Genomic DNA, 21193 nt, shown 5'->3' on the forward strand with positions numbered 1-21193 from the left:
TGCAATTAATTATTCATTTCTTCCTACCATTAACTATTTTGTCATCGTCTCGGTAATATTGTCAACAATCTGGAGGCTAATTCTCAATGACAGGAACATAATATATTGCTTCAGACAAACCTTCACATTATGTGTGAAATTATATGTCTATGATGAATTTATATTCGTTACATTGTAATGCACTTATACGAAAAAAATCTGTTTCAATGTTTCACGGAAAGATCGACTTAAGTGGTATCACATTGGGAAGCATGGTATATGTGTTTGCTGTTGAAGCAAGCATTCTGAGCCCCGCAGCAGGCGAGGAATTCTTCAATTTGATGTACAGTACGGACGTTTGTAACACCGAGGATAGAGTCACCTACCGACGACAGGACGGAATGATTCTGGTACGTATATAGCGATATCTACCGGCGACAGGACGGAATGATTCTGGTACGTATATAGCGACGTCTACCGGCGACAGGACGGAATGATTCTGGTCCGTATATAGCGACAGTACGGAATGATTCTGGTACGTATACAGCGATATCTACCGGCGACAGGACGGAGTGATTCTGGTACGTATATAGCGATACCTGCCGGCGACAGGACGGAATGATTCTGGTGCGTATATAGCGACATCTACCGGCGACAGAACGGAATGATTCTGGAATATAGCGACATCTATAGGCGACATTTCGGAATGATTCTGGTACGTATATAGCGCCAGGAGGAATGGTTCTGGTACGTATATAGCGACATCTCCCGGAGACAGGACGGAATGATTCTGGTACGTATATAGCGACAGGAGGAATGGTTCTGGTACGTATATAGCAACATCTACCGGCGACAGGAGGAATGATTCTGGTACGTATATAGCGACATTACGGAATGATTCTGGTACGTATATAGCGACAGGAGGAATGATTCTGGTACGTATATAGCGACAGGAGGAGTGATTCTGGTACGTATATAGCGACATCTATAGGCGACATTACGGAATGATTCTGGTACGTATATAGCGACAGGAGGAATGATTCTGGTACGTTTATAGCGACATCTACCGGCGACAAGACGGAATGAATCTAGTACGTATATAGAGACATCTACCGGCGACAGGACGGAATGAATCAAGTACGTATAGTGGCGACAGGAGGAATGATTCTGGTACGTATATAGCGACACCTACTGGCGATAGGTCATAATGATTTTGGTACGTTAAGTGCTACTTTCTGATGACAGTACGGAATGATTCTGGTACGTATATACAATGTAGCGACACCTACTGGTGACAGTTCATAAAGATTTTGATAGGCTGGACGGTTAGTGCAACTTTCTGATGACAGAACGGAATGATTCTGGTACGTATTTAGCGACACCTACTGACAACAGGTCATAATGATTTTTGTACGTTAAGTGCCACTTTCTGATGATAGAACGGAATGAGTCTGGTACGTATATAGCGACACCTACTGGTGTCTGGTCATACTGATTTTGGTACGTGACTGCCACTTTCTGATGACAGAACGGAATGAGTCTGGTACGTTCATAGCGACACCTACTGGCGACAGGTCATACTGATTTTGGAACGTTTAGTTACTTATTTAGGAAAAGCTCATCGTTTATCAAAAGCATTACTGTTGCATGTTCGTTATATTGATATATATATATATATATATACGCTAATTTCACGGAAGTTATTTATGATTTTCTTTGTTGGCAGCAACTACAGACTGGCAAACGTGAGCAGATAGAGCTGTTACGGGTCCGCTGTGTGTGGCTATCTTTCAGCAGAACGATGACTTCAGTTACCGCGAAGCTCTTCGGCCCAGGTATACTGCTACTGAACCGATCATGCTGGTTCTCCAAATAAAGGAAGAATTTATGAAAAAGAACGATCACTGACACCTTGCGAATGCTATGCATTCCATACAAAAATCTGAATAATGTTAATTATTATATATTTTTCTGAAATGGGTACAAACTGCAGGATTAACTAGGATTAAAAGCAAGGCCATAACAGACTCTACTATTTAAGCGTCTTTTCTTTATCTTTTCGTACAGTATAACCAACAGTGACGTCATACTACTGAAACTGTCCACCAAACTGATCGTTAACCTACCCTTTATTGACAGTGACATCCCCAGATTATTTATTTCGCTATATAAGAGCTTGCTACTTATACCATGAATTCTGTGATAGTTGTCGACTGCTGACAGACAAATCTACAACACATGATTTCAAAATATGCACGTTGATGAAGACTATAGACATATTTCATGGTCGTCATCATGAACCTGGGTCGCGTCTTCGATGCCTGCGTGAGACAAGAGCCAGTTACTGGCCGAAACTCTAGCCCGACAGGTCTTTGAATTACCTGTCGCTGTTAAAAGGACGTAAAGTACTAATCCCATTGGGAAATGCGGTCTTTTGTGTTATTGTTTTTGAATTTTGTTTATCGATGTGTTTTGTGCTTTGTTGTTACTTCCTCAGTCTCGCTATCAGACTTTGATCTGACCTAAATTTACATGTGATATGACAGATTTAAATACCATTTATCAATGTTTAATTTCAATTAAAACATTCAACGTGTTACTGATAACAAAACAACATTTATTCCTATAACGATGTTAAGGACTGACTTCTGCTTTACGGCTATTTTAAAAATTAAATTGTTCCAGAACCAAATAATTTAACAGCATATGTTTTAATTGTTTTTGTTTGTGAAGGACCTGTATTTTCCATTTGTCATACATTACTAGGAAATGATTTTCGAAATCGAAACTATCGTCCTCTTGAAACTTATTAGAGCATAGAAACGATGTACTTCCCAGTATAACTGACATACATTTTATTTGATTAACTTGAGGAGGGATCTGTTCTTTAGGTTACGTAAACCTATAACCTACTTACGCCCGCCCTGTGTCTTTTAATATTAGTGTTAAATGTTATAATCTAATAAAGAACAATATGATGTTTTCCAGTTGCAGCACAGCAAGACTTCATCCAACTGCCAATTATGGTATTCCGTGGATTTTGGTATGGCGGTAAGTGACGAGTGGCCACCTATACAATCAATTAACCGTCTTAAATGACAAAAACAAATACAATACTACAAACACATATTTTACCAAGACTTAATTAGTTTATTTTTTATCATCAATAAATACTTTTAGATAACTAGAACGTGAACAATATTCGTGATGAGATTTACCGTTAGACCAATCACAGAGTTGCTGTAAATTTTGAATTGTAGCTATGTTGTTGTGTTCATAAGGAGCTGCAATCTTCTGTCAACAATACTACATTGATATGATACCCACTCACAGTCATAAAGCACACAACCTTGTATCTATATAAACATCGCATGTCTACAACTTCTAAAGAGATACTTATTGTCCGGAATTAGTTTTTCCGTGAAATGTTTTTAGTTGGTTAAATATGCATAGGAAATACAATTTGTGCTGCATTGTTTTGTTAGTACTGGCGCTTAAATATAGCGTGACGTCACAATGACAAATGACGTTTCCAATACGACAAGGTGAACTAATAAAATGTAGATCCGGGTCCGTCTATTTCCGTGGCACATATTCGCAACATCACAATTAGATACCTACCACACAAATATTTACAGAAGTATTATAATTCTATCTTACCGTTGAACGTTTTCACATTTAAAGGAGTGAGCGCCCTTGAGGTTATAATATCGCTTAATCGGTGTTTCATTAACAAGACCAATTCATTCCGGAATAGAATATTCGATCGGAAGGCATTATATTGAACGTTTTTTCTGGACCTCTTTGATGCCAGTATTTTTACGCATAGTTAGCTATATAACACGCAAGAATGAAGTTTACACTATTAACTTGTTAAAAAAGGTTCTAATGTAGGGTACAGTCGTTAGCGAACATGTTGATATTTCGTTCATATGAGTACAATTACCACACAAAGCGATATATAATACTTTATTCAGACATAAAAGCGAATGATAAAAGTATTTAACACTATTATCCTTCCATTCAACTAAGATCAATTATTTCAATGAATGATTCGATTCCTAAGTACACGTATATATTCTCTGAAGGATGATGGTCTGTACAACGTATCTTGGTAACGTATATACATCATGTATACCTGGATTATTGGAATCCTTTGTAAAGAATATACATATAAACATATTGAAAATAAAAAAAAATCGTGTATGTATATATATAGGGCAACGTTTTCTTTCTTAATGGTATGTATGTAGGGAACGATATCTTTAGTGTACAACTGAATGTATTTATCTAGGTAAAGATATCTTTAGTGTATGTTTGTATCTAGGTAAAGATATATTTAATGTATGTATGTATCTAGGTAAAGATATCTTTAGTGTAGGTATGTATCTAGGGAAAGGATATCTTTAGTGTAGGTATGTATCTAGGGAAACGATATCTTTAGTGTAGGTATGTATCTAGGGAAACGATATCTTGAGTATACGTATGTATCTAGGGAAACGATATCTTTAATGTATGTATGTATCTAGGTAAAGATATCTTTAGTGTAGGTATGTATCTAGGTAAACGATATCTTGAGAGTGCGTATGTATCTAGCGAAACAATATCTTGAGTGTACGTATGTATCTAGGGAAACGATATCTTTAGTGTAGGTACGTATCTAGGGAAAGGATATCTTTAGTGTAGGTATGTATCTAGGGAAACGATATCTTGAGTGTACGTATGTATCTAGGGAAACGATATATATAGTGTATGTTTGTATCTAGGTAACGATATCTTTAATGTTTGTATGTATTTAGAGAAAAGATATCTTTCGTGTAGGTATGTATCAAGGGGAACAATATCTTTAGTGTAGGTATGTATCTAGGGAAACGATATCATTAGTGTTGGTATGTATCTAGGGAAACGATATCTTTAGTGTAGGTATGTATTTAGGGAAAATATATCTTTAGTGTATGTCTGTATTTAGGAAAACGATATCTTTAGTGTACGTATGTATCCAGGGAAAATATATCTTTAGGGTAGGTATGTATCTAGGTAAAGATATCTTTAGTGTATGTATGTATCTAGGTAAAGATTACTTTAGTGTAGGTATGTATCTAGGGAAACGATATATATAGTGTATGTTTGTATCTAGGTAACGATATCTTTAGTATAGGTATGTATCTAGGGAAACGATATCTTTAGTGTACGTATGTATCAAGGGAAAATGTATTTTTAGTGTAGGTATGTATCTAGGAAAACGATATCTTTAGTGTACGTATGTATCCAGGGAAAATATATTTTTAGTGTAGGTATGTATCTAGGTAAAGATATCTTTAGTGTATGTATGTATCTAGGTAAAGATTATTTTAGTGTAGGTATGTATCTAAGGAAACGATATCTTTAGTGCATGTATGTATCAAGGGAAAAGGTGTCTTTAGTGTAGGTATGTATCTAGGGAAAAGATATCTCTAGTGCATGTATGTATCAAGGAAAAAAAATACCTTTAGTGTAGGTATGTATCTAGGGAAACGATATCTTTCGTGTATGTATGTATCTAGGAAAAAGATATCTTTAGTGTAGGTATGTATCTAGGGAAACGATGTCTTTAGTGTAGGTATGCATCTAAGGAAACGATATCTTTAGTGTATGTATGTATCTAGGAAAAATATATCTGTAGTGTAGGTATGTATCTAGGGAAACGATATCTTTAGTGTATGTTTGTATCTAGGGAAACGATATCTTTAGTGAAAATCCATAATTACATTACGGCCTTATGAACATATTTTAACTTACATTTTGTTATGAAGCTAAACTATTCGACCTTCTTAATTGTTTGGACTAGAACGAGAAAGAAAAGACAGGAAAAGACATGAAAAACTTAAAGTACCTGTCTTGATGTCCTTTGTTTAATACGAAAATACTTTAACGATATTAGTCACTGAGATCTGCTAGATCAAAATCGTGTTTTGATGATCTTAGAATTTTATCGGCTGATATTACTGTGGCTTAGTTTGTATGTCTAGATTGGCGACCAATGACTTACCTTTCCATTGATCACTGTTACTATGTGCGCTATCATCCAGCATGTGCTGGACGGAGCCTAAGCAACAATAAAAAATAGTTCTTGCTCAAATCTGTTGGTATTTTTTTCTACTCGTTGAAATTCATTATTTGTAGATGCTAGCGAAACAACAGTTAGTCCTTCAACTGAGGAAATTCTGACGACAACAGAGGGAGAAACCACTACAGACCCTTTGTCTACTGTTGGAGTAGGGTCATCTTATCCTCCTCTCTCTGAATCCCCTTCCCCATCTACTGCTAGAACGTGCACATGTACGTGTCCTAATATACACGTGGACAACTCACCTGCGGCCATTGACATAAAAATACAGGTAAGTCAAACGGCAGTACCTGGTAACCAAGGTACACCGTGTTATGATGTATGGAACAACGCCGTGATAGAATATCAACGTTCAACATCATCATATTATTGTTAGTGTTTTCTCTTTAGATTAACGTATACTTTATTATTATAAAATTATATATCATATTACATTACAGTACCTTTCTTCTTAATTTATCGCACTGATGCACATTTCTACCTTGATGACAAAAAAATACACCTTTTCTTAAGTCTATTTCATAAATTTATTTCGCTAAATTGGCATCACATAAGATCGTAATCAGGATCTGATATCATGTAAACGAATTTTTTTGAGACCAAATTAGAATGTTTCTTAAGTTTACAGTTAAATATCAAAGTATGATCGTCATAAAAACTTTCGATTTACATATTTTTAATGTGAACTGTTTAACCAAATTAATACCGAAAGAAAATTGATGATATTGATATTTCAAGGCCATAATTTGACGATGGCCGTTAAATACTAAACTAGAATGGTTTTTTTTATGTCATTCCTACATAGTAGTCTAATAACACTTGTACCTTTTTGAATTTTCAGAATTTGAAGAGGACACTAGCAATTAACAAGACCCAGCTGTCATCCCACATGAGGAAGTTCATAAGTGTACCGGATGGTCGTGCCTCGGCCGCGGGAATCGGGTACGTGGCCGCCGTCTTCCTTGTGCTAGTGGTCACTACTATTGCAGTGCTGGATTTGTCATCCTTACTCCAATATCTCGCCTCTGTGTGGAAATATATAAGGGAAAAAAACTAAAAGAAAAGTATTTTATAACCGTCAGTTAGAAACATATTGACTAACACATTACCTATCACTCCGTCTACTTACAATTCATAAAGTCTGGAAAAACTATGTATGTATTCTGTTGTTGCAGTTTGCAAAGAAATGATTCCACGCGAATATCATTTTCTGATTGGTTTTGTTCATAGCGGTCAGGATTTTAATCGATGACCACGTTTTATTATGAATCAATAGAAAAGGGCACTTTAATACACATTGTATAACAAAAGCATTCGTGATTAATAATGAATGTGAAATGGCTAAAATGTAACCTCCACAGTGCTCTGAGTGTACCCATTCGGCGGGGCTAGACCCTGGTTCAACCATGGACCTCATATTTTTAGATACTGTCGCTCTAACTGACTGACCTACCTAGTCAACGGAACTTTGCCAGTGTTATCTAAAACGTAAAGGGAGATAGCTGTATATACGCAAAACCGGAATGCGTCGGGACAGGGATCCTTATGATATAGTGAAGCGTCAAACCTGGTGTGGTTTTACCAGGTTTTTATCGCAGTTGTAAATGACACATGCCTTGAAGATCCTACTGCAGACGTTGTTGCCATAGGCCACACAGTAATCCAGTGTGTTAGAACATTGGGCCGTTAGAACATTGGGCCCGTTAGAGCATTGGGCCGTTAGAACATTGGGCCGTTGTGGTATCCACACTTGTGGTGTCCACACTGGCGACCTCTTAAGTCCGAACAAAGGACGGTTTCTTATCAAAGCTATTATGCCAATTTGGTCCTCAGAGTTCGATATTATCTCTGTCTGCATTTAAACTAATGTCGTTTACAAAGGTAAGGAGACGAGGCAAATATCTGTTGTCAGAGACATTAATAGTATTCCCTAGGAACAAATGTAGATACATATATAGTTAATATATAACTGACAACACAATCATAGTTATCCACTGCAAGCAATGGGCCCCAAATGAAAGTTAACAACATCTTCTTTTTTTAAACAAAATGTCTTTATGTAATTACACTTGTGTGTTTTATTTAAATACCATTTTGACGCCATCAAGCAATACAATGACTGTAAAAATTGTAATGCATGTTAAACTGCTATTTCAAAGATTACTCAAATGTAGAAAGAAACTGACAGGACTAATCAACTTATCATAACAGCATATTTACATGTGCGTGATATTACCACGTTTTATACATGTCTAAACTATATTTTGATTATAGACGAAGCGCTAGAAATGCAGTCGTCCGATTTGTGACGTCACCATTAATATGACGTTATGATTGTAATGTTGGATACTGCAGAATATTGCTTGTAGATGACTGTTCTTTCTTATTGTAATTAAACATGAAACACAATATTGTTTGTTCTATCCGTATATTGTGTTAATCATTATTTTACATCAAAATAGAAAAATGAATTGCTTTTCTTGCCGATTGCAATGTAAGAGTTTGGTGTTCATATTTCTTTTTCCTATAATATATACCAATGATTGCCTTTGCAAGCAGTTCAGTCAATAACGGGGATTTTTCTCAGAAAATTAAACGTTAAGGCTATTTACATTTTTAACATGTAAAACGTCTTTTTATTTGTTTTTAATAACCTTATTCTACATGTTATCTTGGAAGGCACATGGTTACTCAGATAAGATGGGTTTTTTTTATCACCAGTACAGTTCTTTATCTTACCAGAAAAACATGATGCACTCAATATACACTATGTACGAGACATCCTGGTTATTTCGTTCACATCGGGTCATCCAAATTATATAAAGAGAAGGTTTTAACTTACTCTGCGTGTGTAGATAAGAAGAGAGGCCATTTACAAACGTTTTGCTAGGTAGGTGAGGAAACTTATTAATTTTGTTAAGACGAAAAGGAAGTCATTATGCAGACATATATACATATCTAGTGTTAAATTAACCTTATTGAAAGTTGATCGTAACACTCACAAACACAGTGGACTGAACCTTTAAAATCATGTCGTTCATGTTACTGTCATTCCACTTAAGATATACTGATTATATAGAAGTTTAACTCAAACACGAACTGGCACAATTCTGGTAAGTTCAATTTATAAACGTATATACTCTACACCATCCGAAAAATATTCACGTGAATAGAAATAAGTATGATTCAATAACGATCACAAAAGTGTTTAATATCGGTTAGCATAGGTCAAATATTAAATACTTAGATGAGGTAAGTAAATCATCTGGAGTATCTAAATTCAGAACACTTAGAGGATATTTAAGGGTGTCTTCAGCAATAACAAATGTATTTTACGAGTGTGTCTAAATATTTTAATATTATTCACGAGTGCGCAGCACGAGTGAAAAATATCAAAATATTGCCCACACGAGTTTTCTATTTATTACATTTTTCAGCATAAAACATGAAAAATGTAATGCATTAAAAAGGGCGGAAATAAGGAGCGTAATTATTAGCGCCATATCCTAATGACTTCACACTTGACGACAAGGCAGCGCGCCATTTTGAATGGGATATTCAACACAATTCCGACGTTTTCTGCTGTTTTCTGGTATTATTGCCTATACAAATTTTATCAATTGTATATTTATGTCAATACTTAAGTGTGTGTGCCAAACATTTACCATAACAACCACTTATTCTATCGTCGCTTCATTTGAATCTGAACAAAAAATCGTTGCCTTTGAATAGAAGATACCGTTATGATTGGTCAATAACAAAAAGTGATATTTTCACACTGTGAAAATGTAACTTTTGATATTTGTCAAAATGTGAAAGATATCAGTTTTATCAAGTTGATAGAATCCGATATTTCACTGTCAAGAATGTAATAAATTAACTTATAAATTTGAAATATGGTTATTGATTTAACAGACCATTACAAATTGCTTATAGATAGCCACTAGAAACATAGAGTAAGGAAGCACTATGTATGCACATATTTCGTTTGTTGAGACAGGAACCCAAAAACGGTAAATGTTTACAGAATCGTACACCCTATGATTGTCCATAAATCCCACTAATGTTTTAAATTTTAATTAATTTACAGAAGAATGACAACTTGGGTGTCATTTGGTAACATTGATGTTACAAAATAACATTTGTATTAACCAATTGTCTTTTCGTTACCTATGACATGTTTGATTTTTCGTCGAGTTTTTACCTTACAACGTTGTTATAATTTATAAACTTTTTTTTCCGATACATTTCCGAATTTTTGGACCGTAGCGGTACCTCTGTATAACATTTTGCAAAAGAAATAATCCGGCACAGATACTGGTGACGAAATGGCGCCGTTTAACGACGACGACAAGATGGAATACGTTCGCAATGTTAAGTAAAGGAAGATAATACAAACTGACTTTCCAGATAAAATAAGGAATTCAGTTTGTTGGTCAACAACATACAGAAAACTTTGTTGTTTTCCCCTCAAATTCGTTATTTCAGTATATTGCCCATTAGAGCTAAGAAAATGGTAATGAAATGATACCAGTCTGGGTTACCACTTCAGATTCAACAGTTTGGTTTCAATTCAACCCGCTGTTTGAACTTCTGTCACATTTGATATATATGTACATACAATAGTATTTTCAGCAAAATGTGATTCCTCAAAACTCATTTCTGTTCTTGGTCTCGCCTATTCCTCTAATAGTTGCCGTTGAACTTGTGACACTACAGCCAAAACCTTGTCCCATTCACCATAGATTCATTACTATTTTCGTTAGAGTACACTTTAAACCTAAAATGTTGTATTTTGTATATTTGAGTAATTACTTAATTCAACTAAACGTAAAAAAAATATGACTATGGAGGATATTAAACGAATTCCTTGTAAACACATTATTTTACAAGCATTAGAACTACTTTTTTCCAGTATGAAACAAACAATATTGAAGCATTCAGGCTTATGACTTATTTATTGAAAGTTACCTAGTTAATCGTTTATTCCTCTATTTCCCATCGACATCATAACGGGAAGCAGAAATTGTTTCTATCAATAAAGGGAAAGTTTTAAATTGGAAAATCGTACTAATGATACATGGGAGATAATGTAGACCACGCACTAATGATACGTGGGAGATAATTTAGACCACGCACTAATGATACCTGGGAGATAATATAGACCACGCACAAATGATACATGGGAGATAATATAGACCACGAACTAATGATACATGGGAGCTAATGTAGACTACGCACTAATGATACCTGGGGGTAATGTAGACAACGCACTAATGATACCTGGGAGATATTGTAGACCACGTACGAATGATACCTGGGGGATAATATAGACCACGCACTAATATTGTATGATTGATTAGAACGGTTGTTGAAAAAACAAATCCAATGTTCGCTGTCATTCGATGAACTTTTCATACACAAATTAACTTTCCCGCCAAAAAGAAATATTTGTCAGAGTTCTATAGACCACGCACTAATGATACCTTGGAGATAATATAGACCACGCACTAATGATAGCTGTAGACCACGCACTAATGATACGTGGGAGATAATTTAGACCACGCCCTAATGATACCTGGGAGATAATATAGTCCACGCACTAATGATACATGGGAGCTAATGTAGACCACGCACTAATGATACCTGGGAGATAATGTAGACCACGCACTAATGATACGTGGGAGATAATGTAGACCACGCAATAATGATACCTGGGAGACAATATAGACCACGCACTAATGATGCCTGGGAGATAATATAGACCACGCTCTAATGATACCTGGGAGATAATGTAGGCCACGCACTAATGATGCCTGGGAGATAATATAGACCACGTACTAATGATACATGGGAGATAATATAGACCACGAACTAATGATACATGGGAGCTAATGTAGACTACGCACTAATGATACCTGGGGGTAATGTAGACCACGCACTAATGATACGTGGGAGATAATTTAGACCACGCAATAATGATACCTGGGAGATAATATATACCACGCACTAATGATACATGGGTGATAATGTAGACCACGCACTAATGGTACATGGGAGATAATGTAGACCACGCAATAATGATACCTGGGAGATAATATATACCACGCACTAATGATACATGGGAGCTAATGTAGACCACGCACTAATGATACATGGGAGATAATGTAGACCACGCACTAATGATACCTGGGATATAATATAGACCACGCACTAATGATACCTGGGGGTAATGTAGACCACGCACTAATGATACCTGGGAGATAATTTAGACCACGCACTAATGATACATGGGAGATAATGTAGACCACGCACTAATGATACCTGGGAGATTATATAGACCACGCACTAATGATACCTGGGAGATAATGTAGACCACGCACTAATGCTACTTGGGAGATAATGTAGACCACGCACTAATGCTACTTGGGAGATAAATTAGACCACGCACTAATGATACATGGGAGATAATATAGACCACGCACTATTGATACATGGGAGATAATATAGATCACGCACTAATGATACCTGAGAGATAATGTAGACCACGCACTAATGATACCTGGGAGATAATGTAGACCACGCACTAATGATACCTGGGAGATAATGTAGACTACGCACTAATGATACCTGGGAGATAATGTAGACCACGCACTAATGATACATGGGAGATAATGTAGACCACGCACTAAGGATACATGGGAGATAATATAAACCACGCACTAATGATACATGGGAGATAATGTAGACCACGCGCTAATGATACCTGGGAGATAATATAGACCACGAACTAATGATACGTGGGAGATAATATAGATTAAAGGTTGTTGAAAAAACAAATCCAATGTTCGCTGTCATTCGATGAACTTTTCATACACAAATTAACTTTCCCGCCAAAAAGAAATATTTGTCAGAGTTCATTGAGAATATGAAATCATGTTGTGGTACCCATATATGGCTAAACGCAAAGATATGTTGGAGCTTGTCCAGAGAAGGGATTTAGAGATCTGTCATATCTGGAGCGGTTTAAAAGAATATAGTTTCCTGCTAAACGCTTCAGACCTACACCAGGTGCTGTGATTGAAGAAAACAAGATAACGAGTGGTGTCTTTGATCGAAATGCATCAGATTTCATGCAGCAGGACTGTTCTGAAAGACATGGTACCAGGCGCATTAAAATTATCCACACAATTCATCGAAATAAGGAAAACACTGCTTTCCTTTACATTCGATCTATACTAAAACAATATCAATTCTTTAAGCTAGTCAGATCAAAATGAAAACCTATCAAATAATAAAACGATAAAAACATCTAGAAATTATTCAATAACAATAAATCATTAAAACTCAAAACTAAACAGACAATAATTATGTCAAAATTCAAGACTAGTCAAATTAATGTAATAACAAATCTCTAACCGAGTCAGATACAAATCAAGGGATACGATAGCAATGTGTTATCTGCTAGAAACGTCTGTTTATCTTATCTGAAGTTGTAATTACGAAATATCGGTCATTTGGACGGCGTGACCGTAGTCCTGTTTCTGAACTACGCCAGAAAGATATACTGTCAATAAGTACACACTGAGTTGAGCACATAAAAAAGACAGAACTGAGGTCAGAAAGAAAATGCTTACATAGGCCAGCAGTTTTCTTACTAACTGTACTTGCGGGTCTGGTATACTGTTTGGTGCGTAATGCATTCAATTCAATTCAATCAAGCTTGATTGAAACCGTTGTAGTAATCTACATATTGATATAGTATTGTATTTGTCATTTATATTAGCAGGTTCAGAGTAATACACTTTATGATCAAAACTGGTGTTTTATTACTGATTCTTGTCGTTTCAGATATGACAATTTCCCCAGCATTCGTATTCTTTTTGGTGTTTGCTGTTTACCAAGGTATATTGATTTTTTCCAGATTTCCAGTATAACTATTGCTACGACAAGTGTGACGTCAAGGCGTGTGAATTTTACAAATATTAGAAGAAAATATCGCAATAATTATCAGGGCAATCAATTAACAGTAAGACTTTAAATGCTTTTTATTTGGTAGGGGAACTATTTTTGGGTATATTTTGTGAACAACGCAACAAAGGCAATCATAAAATTTACTGAGAATGATTGTGTGATGATGATAGACCTTCGGTTGATAATGTCTTTGTTGCGTCTGATTGCACGCTTTTTTAAATAGTCTATTAGCATATCCATGGAAACTAACTGTGTTACTCTCTTATCAAATTTAAAATATATCAATACTGTGTGGTCTTTAAATAACGTTATTGACCACGTCAATTGTACATTTGAAATTGAAATCCATGACATTTCCTTGAATGTAACACCTTCTTACAATGTTAATATGTCGAAGTAAACCCGATATTTACTGGCTTTCCCCGATTATCGCGGTTCCCGTGTTAGGTGTCAATGCAGTTTGACAATTTTACACCACGTGGTTTCGAGAGATGCCGGTTGATGAAGACTATTATTGCGAAATACGTATTCATTTAAATGATGGGTATACCGATGCTTTATTGTGTTCATCTGTTGGTTTGTTGTTTGAGTTGTCCCTACTCCTGTTCTGTCGCTGGGAGCATGACATTGCTTGAAGTTGACAAAGATTTAGGCTGATGTTGTCCATGAAACGAAAGACGCTTACCCCTCCGGAACACTCAAGTCTTACCATCATGTTACTTATTTATTTTATATTTATATTTAAAACTTGTTTCATTGGTTGTTATTTCGACTAACGGTTTAGGTCACACTGAGATAGTCTCCTATTTTCTTTCATCAACATAGTTCAGATAATTTTGGATGGAGAAATAGGTTTACCTTGGTATGTAGAGACATTGAAAACTTTTTTTGCAATGCGGGGAAATTACACATATTATATTTTCCAGACTGTGAACCCTACATTTCGTTTAATACTTATCTTTCTGAAAAGTCAAAACACTTTGTCATCAGTTTATCCACTTTTAACTTATCTGAACATGGCATAACTAGGTCTCATTTATCATTTTGCAGTTGATGTTTCTGCTCTATTTTTAGTTCAAATACAGAAATATTTATTTTCATCGGAGTGAAAAATAACAGCCATTTTTAAATCTTATAATCCTCTAAGTTGCAGTGATGTATTGTTATAATTTCCCTGAAAAATAAACCTGTTATATTTATCGACTTCAGTGCCAATTTTAATCTGTATTATATTTATCCATTTCATTTTTGAGGAAGAAACAACAAATGTTTAACAATGTTCTACGTTGTCTGTTATGTACCAGCATCGGGTGAGGTAAATACTACAGTAGCCACATGTGGTGACGTTCATCCCGACTGTCAGTCTTATGGTAAAGTCGTGTGCGATAGTATTAGGTATCAACCTTGGGCCAGGATAAATTGCGCCAAGTTCTGTAGTTTCTGTGGTAAGTAAAATATATATTACGAACTGTACAACATACAATAAAGGCACGAGAGAAATGATTATCTCTATCCAATTTCTACCCTATGTCTCACTCTGGCTAGAACAAAGTGTTCAAAATTGGTATCTTGAACAATTTCTAACAAAATATTGGCTGGTCATGACCGCTTTTTCCATGTGCTAACAGGGTCTAGTACAGGCCGAATCAATCTTTACCCAGAGTTGCCCTTCCTTACACTCGGTAACAGTAAAGAATGACAACTCCGGGTAGAGATTGATGATGAACAAGATTTTTGCGGCATGCCATAAATAACTCTTAAATCGCAGTTGCACGATTTTTCCTTACTCAAGCAAATTTCTTAAAGTAACTGTGCCACAATCTTTTGTAATAACTGTGGTAATTAAATTTAATAAATAGCTTAAATATTTTGGTATGAAAAGATTAAAACATCGAATTACTTAAATCTTAATCAGAAATAAGCGTGCGAAGCCTTTTCCTAATTTCTACTTTTGTCACCAGGCGCAGGATTTAAGCAATGATTACGTTATAAAGATGTATAAGCGAATTTACGAAATGTCACGAAAGCAGAACACAAATATCGAATGGCGACTATGTCACAATAAACATTTCTTCATATTAATTAATAATGATCCATTACGTCTCTTGGTATGCTGAACGACTTACTAGTTCACTCATGAAGAAGCATTAGCAAAAAATGAAAAATCGTTATAGCAGAGGAATCGTGCCGAAATTTGACATGAAATAATATCCTTTTGAAGAGGGCCCATTGAGACATGCGTGACATTATTTAAGTCATCGAATTCTAAGCGGTACGTAGGGAAAAAAAATTAAATTCGTTCTTTCTATTTTCTTTCATCTCTTTGACGTGTTTTACGCCCTGAATGTGATTTTACGAAAAATTATGGATTTTTGCTTTGAACGAAAAAATAAGAAATGCCAGTTTGCCCTGCTGATAAGAAAGAGCGAAGGCTAGCGACACGGTAAAATTTAACTGAAGATTAGTCATAGGAAAGCATTACTGGCGTGAAAAGGAAATCAATCGTATATTTAAAATTTCTCTTAACTCATATGGAAAAAGTTAAGCTACATTCGTGAAACTATGGCAAGGGTTTAAAGGTGAATCCCTTAGTAGACAATACACACACACATATGTTGCTCATGCAATTTCATACACGATATGTATACCTTCTAAAATTCTTATAACAAAGCCGCTGTCTTATTCTGATGGAGACATTTGAACAGAAAGAACTTTATTCTTATTTTAAATATTCAATACATAAATTATTACAATTCTTTCATAATTGTTGCGAACAAAATGATTTTTTTACAATATTCATAATTATACTTTTGCATATAGTTGTATATAATTGCCTTCCGTTTCATATATATTTCAACAATGTATCCATTGAAAGTGATATTGATATAATATACTGTATATATGATATATCAATGTGCCAGTAAAACTAAAACCGTAAACCGTATTTGTGATTATAGTAATTAGCGAGATATTAGTCCATATATAAAATATAATTTCCTGTTTATCATGTCATTCACGAAATGATACCTGTTTATGATATGATCCACAATGTATTTTGACCTCGTTTTTTACAAGGTGACAACGGGTGTGAGGATAAACTGCATAACTGTGAGATCTATGGTACCGCCGCATGTCAATCCCCGTTCGTTCCCTGGGCTACCAAGAATTGTGCCAGGTATTGCGGTATATGTGGTAGGTTGATAAACATCTCACTGTTATTGTTGGCTTTTCTGGCGATCCTACATGTAGCTTGACATAAGTTCAAATCGGCTTATCATGCGACTTAGAATTCCGTTTAAACTTTTATTCAAAATTCAAATTACGATATTTTACCTTAATGCGTCAAGAACATACTTACGTTGTAAGCGTTTTTCACCCTGTTTCACATTTAAACATACAGATATATTTGACTGGAATAAGCATCAAAGCATAGGTATAACAGCATTTCGAGACTGACGGAAACAGTGTAAGGAGTTAAGCTAGAGTCGGGGCAGAAAGAATTTTGGATCACTTAATGATTAGTTAAGCCCTAGGGGACCCTGCCTGGGTCAGACACGTTAGAAAGCAGGAGAAACTACAGTTCAGTGACTAGTCCATCTATACGTGGCCCGACTGGTAAGGTTATAATCTCTCACTTATCAATGTATATAAAATGAATTATGTCCTTCTTTACTCAAAAAAAAAAGTTTAAAAAAGGCAGGCGAATCGCAGCAACCTGTACTAAGGGGGGAAGGGACAACGGACAGTACCCCGAACACTATATAAAGCGTATTACCTATAGTTTACATGATCCAAAAGATCCATTTAGGAGGCGTCGACGCAAAGGCCACCGTCAAATTGATCAATATTTAGGCATAATTATTCAATTTTAATGCTCTTGATTTGTTTCATCCAAATATCAAAAACATCTTTATGTTGAGTTCTTGAAACATTCCTTTCACGTGAATCATGAAGAACAATGTGCATAAATTAAGTGTATAAAACAAACAGAGAAATATTGTGTCTACTTATTTTATTGTAAAAGATAACATGGATATATATTTTTACTTTGAACATAGGAACAATAAAGGTACCAACCCATCCTCCACTAGCTCCCTCAATGGCTGGTTGCCATGACGAGATAACGGACTGTAGTTCCTATGGCCAGGATGCCTGCAAGCAATACGAAACCTGGGCCCGACAAAATTGTGCCTCATTTTGTGGATTTTGCAGTGAGAGTCTCCCCATCACAATTCGCATCACACAGGGACACTGACAAAGTCCTTTCTAAAGAGTTCAGTTATAAACTTAATTGCATAAAAATAATTACAATATAGGCAAGGAGTGATACACAGTCGTTGACCATTTTGAATTCTGATATTCTTTTTAACACAAAACTATACAAAATTAATACATTGATCATATTTATTTAAAGTTATACTTGAACAAACGTTTTCATAATATGTTTAGAAAACTATTTTACAGAATTATTTTCATTGGATTATTTAAAAAAAATGGCTATCCATAATTTATTCCAGGTACACTTAACCCACTTAGCCACTCAGCTGTGTGCTTAAAATCTCTAGTTTACTAGTAGTATACTGCTGGTATGGGACAGAGAATTGAGAAACTATATTTTATACGTTGATTAATTATTTTTATTATTTTTTGCTCTAGCGACAGCAAAACCTACCATACCAGCGTATTTTTACACTGGGACCTTTCCACCAGGCTCCAACGGAACATTAAACAGGTAAGGGGCTCATACTGAGATAATCTTAAGTGAATATAGAATTAACTGGACACCTGGTTCAACCAACCAATCATTTACTTGTTTAATTTGTCTAGTCAATAACCATGGAACTCCTTAATTGGACGGTAATATTTTCTGAAGAAAAATAAATAAAATACATTTTTAACTAATGTATCCAGATAAATAAAAACAACTGGAAGATGATGTTTCCAATCTAAACTAAAAAAAACAACTGTTAATTTAGATTGGTAATCTCATTTTTTACTTTAAATTTCTCAGACATTTTTTTTATTAATATAGAATACATGATCATTGTCTTCAAACAATTCAGAACATTTCAGAAGGGGTAAGGAAAGACGATGGTACTACGTAGCTTTAGCGACTGATTAGCGTCTTTATATCTGTCGTACAGATATCTTGTATTTTATGAAACATACATGAAGATATCAGTTTTCGTGATGTAGTGTTTAGTGAGATTTTCTGCTGCAGATTTGGAATGATGAAGAAACAAGCTTTAATTAAAGACCCGAATGGCTTTATTTTTCACTCTGTTGACTCAAGCAGAAAGGTATTGAGCCATGTACAAACTTCAAGATATCAAATAGAAGTAGAAAACAATATTCACATCATTTATGTTGCCTGGCTTTGTTATTTACGCGCTTGCATTATTGTTATAATATGTATTCGGTATGAAGGCGATGATAAGTTTATATCACGCCTGCCTTATCCTCTGCACTAAATGCTGGGCAGTAAATATGTTTGAAATCATGACAAGAAGCATATATTTAACCCACTTCAAAGGCATCTAAAGGGAGATAACCGCCCCTTCTTTAATGTCATATATCATTTAGTGAATGTCCGTAACTTGTTTTTACTTTTTTATTGTTTCATTTTTTTTCATTTCTGCCAGATGTTTTTATAAAGGACAGTTTTATCAAACAAACGACTCTTGGCAAGACGGTTGTGAGTTTAACTGTACCTGTACGGACGATACCAGAGGAAGATACATCTGTTCATCTTTGTAAGTACAGTTAGAAGTCAAGTAACATAATGCCTTATATGTTGGCAATATTCTTACTTTGACGACACACTTCCATGACGCAAAAGATTCTATACTTAAACTTCCTATGAAATTATTCGGTCCCTGTTCATATTAATCAAGACAGGTTCACTGCAAAACATTGTTAAGGCATAAGTGTTAGAAGTTAGTAACATTAATAATTAAAGTGACATTTTAAAACTATACATCCAACTAAATAAAAGGAATTTGAAGATTTTGTTTCGAATCTTAACGAAATATTATTATTCTTTGAATTTAGTTTGGTACACTTATTTTATACTTTATAGTTCCTAGACAATACTTGTTCAATATAGAATACATGATCATTGTCTTGAAACACTTCAGTACAATTCAGCAAGGGTAAGGAAAGACGATCATAATAGTTTTAGCTAATGCTCAGCGTCTTTATATCTGTCCAACTGATATCTTGTATTTTATGAAACATATATGTATTCTGTATATTATGCAAACCTTCCAATATATAATTCATTCGTGCATATTCACATGAGATATAGGTATTTCTCGTGTTAAAATATAACATCAAATGTGACGCAAAGTTAACGTGACAACAGTGAAGTAATAGATTTACTGCTCAGATTCACACTGTTAACATATTCAGCTATCAATGTTTTTTTCAAACTCCGTTCCCGTTTGTTAAACTCCACAAGCCGTGCCTGTCTGTTTACCGTATGCTACAATTGTAATCTAAATAGTAACACCCCAAATAGGAATGTCGCTTGTTTTCTAATGTATGGTAAGCAGAAAATAGTATTTTCTCGTATTGGGTTGTGGTGTCAGTCAAACATTTTATCTAAGTCTCCATTTTCAAAAAGAATTTTCCCTCTGTTTACTTCAGATGCTACACGTGGACACTACCTAGTGTCTGCCATTTAGAAACTCCACTCGGGAAGTGCTGTGCCAAACCAGTTTGTTCTGCGAATTTCCAAATACATTATCCGCCTGGCTACGTAGATCACGACGTCTGAGACGATGTANTAGCCTGACGATAACGGCCACCTCACTAATACACTCTGTTACCTACAGCATGACGATAACGACCACCTCACTAATACACTCTGTTACCTACAGCATGACGATATCGGCCACCTCACTAATACACTCTGTTACCTACAGCATGACGATAACGACCACCTCACTAGTACACTCTGTTACCTACAGCATGACGATAACGGCCACCTCACTAGTACACTCTGTTACCTACAGCATGACGATAACGGCCACCTCACTAATACACTCTGTTACCTACACTTTTCTGATATGGGTAACTTAACTCTGTAACATATAATAACTTGTCCCATTCATCATAGATTCATTACTATTT

General features: G+C 35.4%; 2 protein-coding genes across 3 annotated transcripts; both read left to right on the top strand.

The window, feature by feature from the left end:
• Positions 1-317: 317 nt before the first annotated feature.
• LOC110450634 lies at positions 318-7477 on the top strand. Its single transcript, XM_021498252.1, has 6 exons — positions 318-389; positions 1706-1814; positions 2968-3030; positions 6142-6356; positions 6927-7027; positions 7447-7477. Exons 1-6 carry the CDS (start codon positions 321-323, stop codon positions 7475-7477), a joined length of 588 nt encoding a protein of 195 aa, XP_021353927.1. The 5' UTR covers positions 318-320.
• A 1393-nt stretch (positions 7478-8870) lies between these two features.
• On the top strand, positions 8871-20840 carry LOC110450631. 2 transcript variants are annotated; one of them, XM_021498248.1, is made up of 8 exons: positions 8871-8975; positions 13937-13990; positions 15364-15504; positions 17135-17251; positions 18118-18270; positions 18716-18791; positions 19702-19812; positions 20708-20840. In XM_021498248.1, exons 2-8 carry the CDS (start codon positions 13939-13941, stop codon positions 20835-20837), a joined length of 780 nt encoding a protein of 259 aa, XP_021353923.1. In that variant the 5' UTR covers positions 8871-8975; positions 13937-13938; the 3' UTR covers positions 20838-20840. The 2 variants fall into 2 exon arrangements, with proteins under 2 accessions (XP_021353923.1, XP_021353924.1); XM_021498249.1 differs by having other exon boundaries at positions 8883-8979.
• The last annotated feature ends 353 nt before the right edge of the window (positions 20841-21193 follow it).

This window comes from Mizuhopecten yessoensis, unplaced genomic scaffold (genome assembly GCF_002113885.1).
Source record: "Mizuhopecten yessoensis strain PY_sf001 unplaced genomic scaffold, ASM211388v2 scaffold5391, whole genome shotgun sequence".
NCBI lineage: Eukaryota > Metazoa > Mollusca > Bivalvia > Pectinida > Pectinidae > Mizuhopecten > Mizuhopecten yessoensis.

Excerpts from the sequence above, each read along its gene's own strand:
- LOC110450634 (XM_021498252.1), top strand. The coding sequence starts at position 321 with ATGTACAGTACGGACGTTTGTAACACCGAGGATAGAGTCACCTACCGA. Across the intron at positions 390-1,705 it reads GACAGGACGGAATGATTCTG|CAACTACAGACTGGCAAACG; the intron begins GTACGTATATAG and ends CTTTGTTGGCAG. Across the intron at positions 6,357-6,926 it reads CCATTGACATAAAAATACAG|AATTTGAAGAGGACACTAGC; the intron begins GTAAGTCAAACG and ends TTGAATTTTCAG.
- LOC110450631 (XM_021498248.1), top strand. The coding sequence starts at position 13,939 with ATGACAATTTCCCCAGCATTCGTATTCTTTTTGGTGTTTGCTGTTTAC. Across the intron at positions 15,505-17,134 it reads CAAGTTCTGTAGTTTCTGTG|GTGACAACGGGTGTGAGGAT; the intron begins GTAAGTAAAATA and ends GTTTTTTACAAG. Across the intron at positions 18,271-18,715 it reads CTCATTTTGTGGATTTTGCA|CGACAGCAAAACCTACCATA; the intron begins GTGAGAGTCTCC and ends TTTTTGCTCTAG.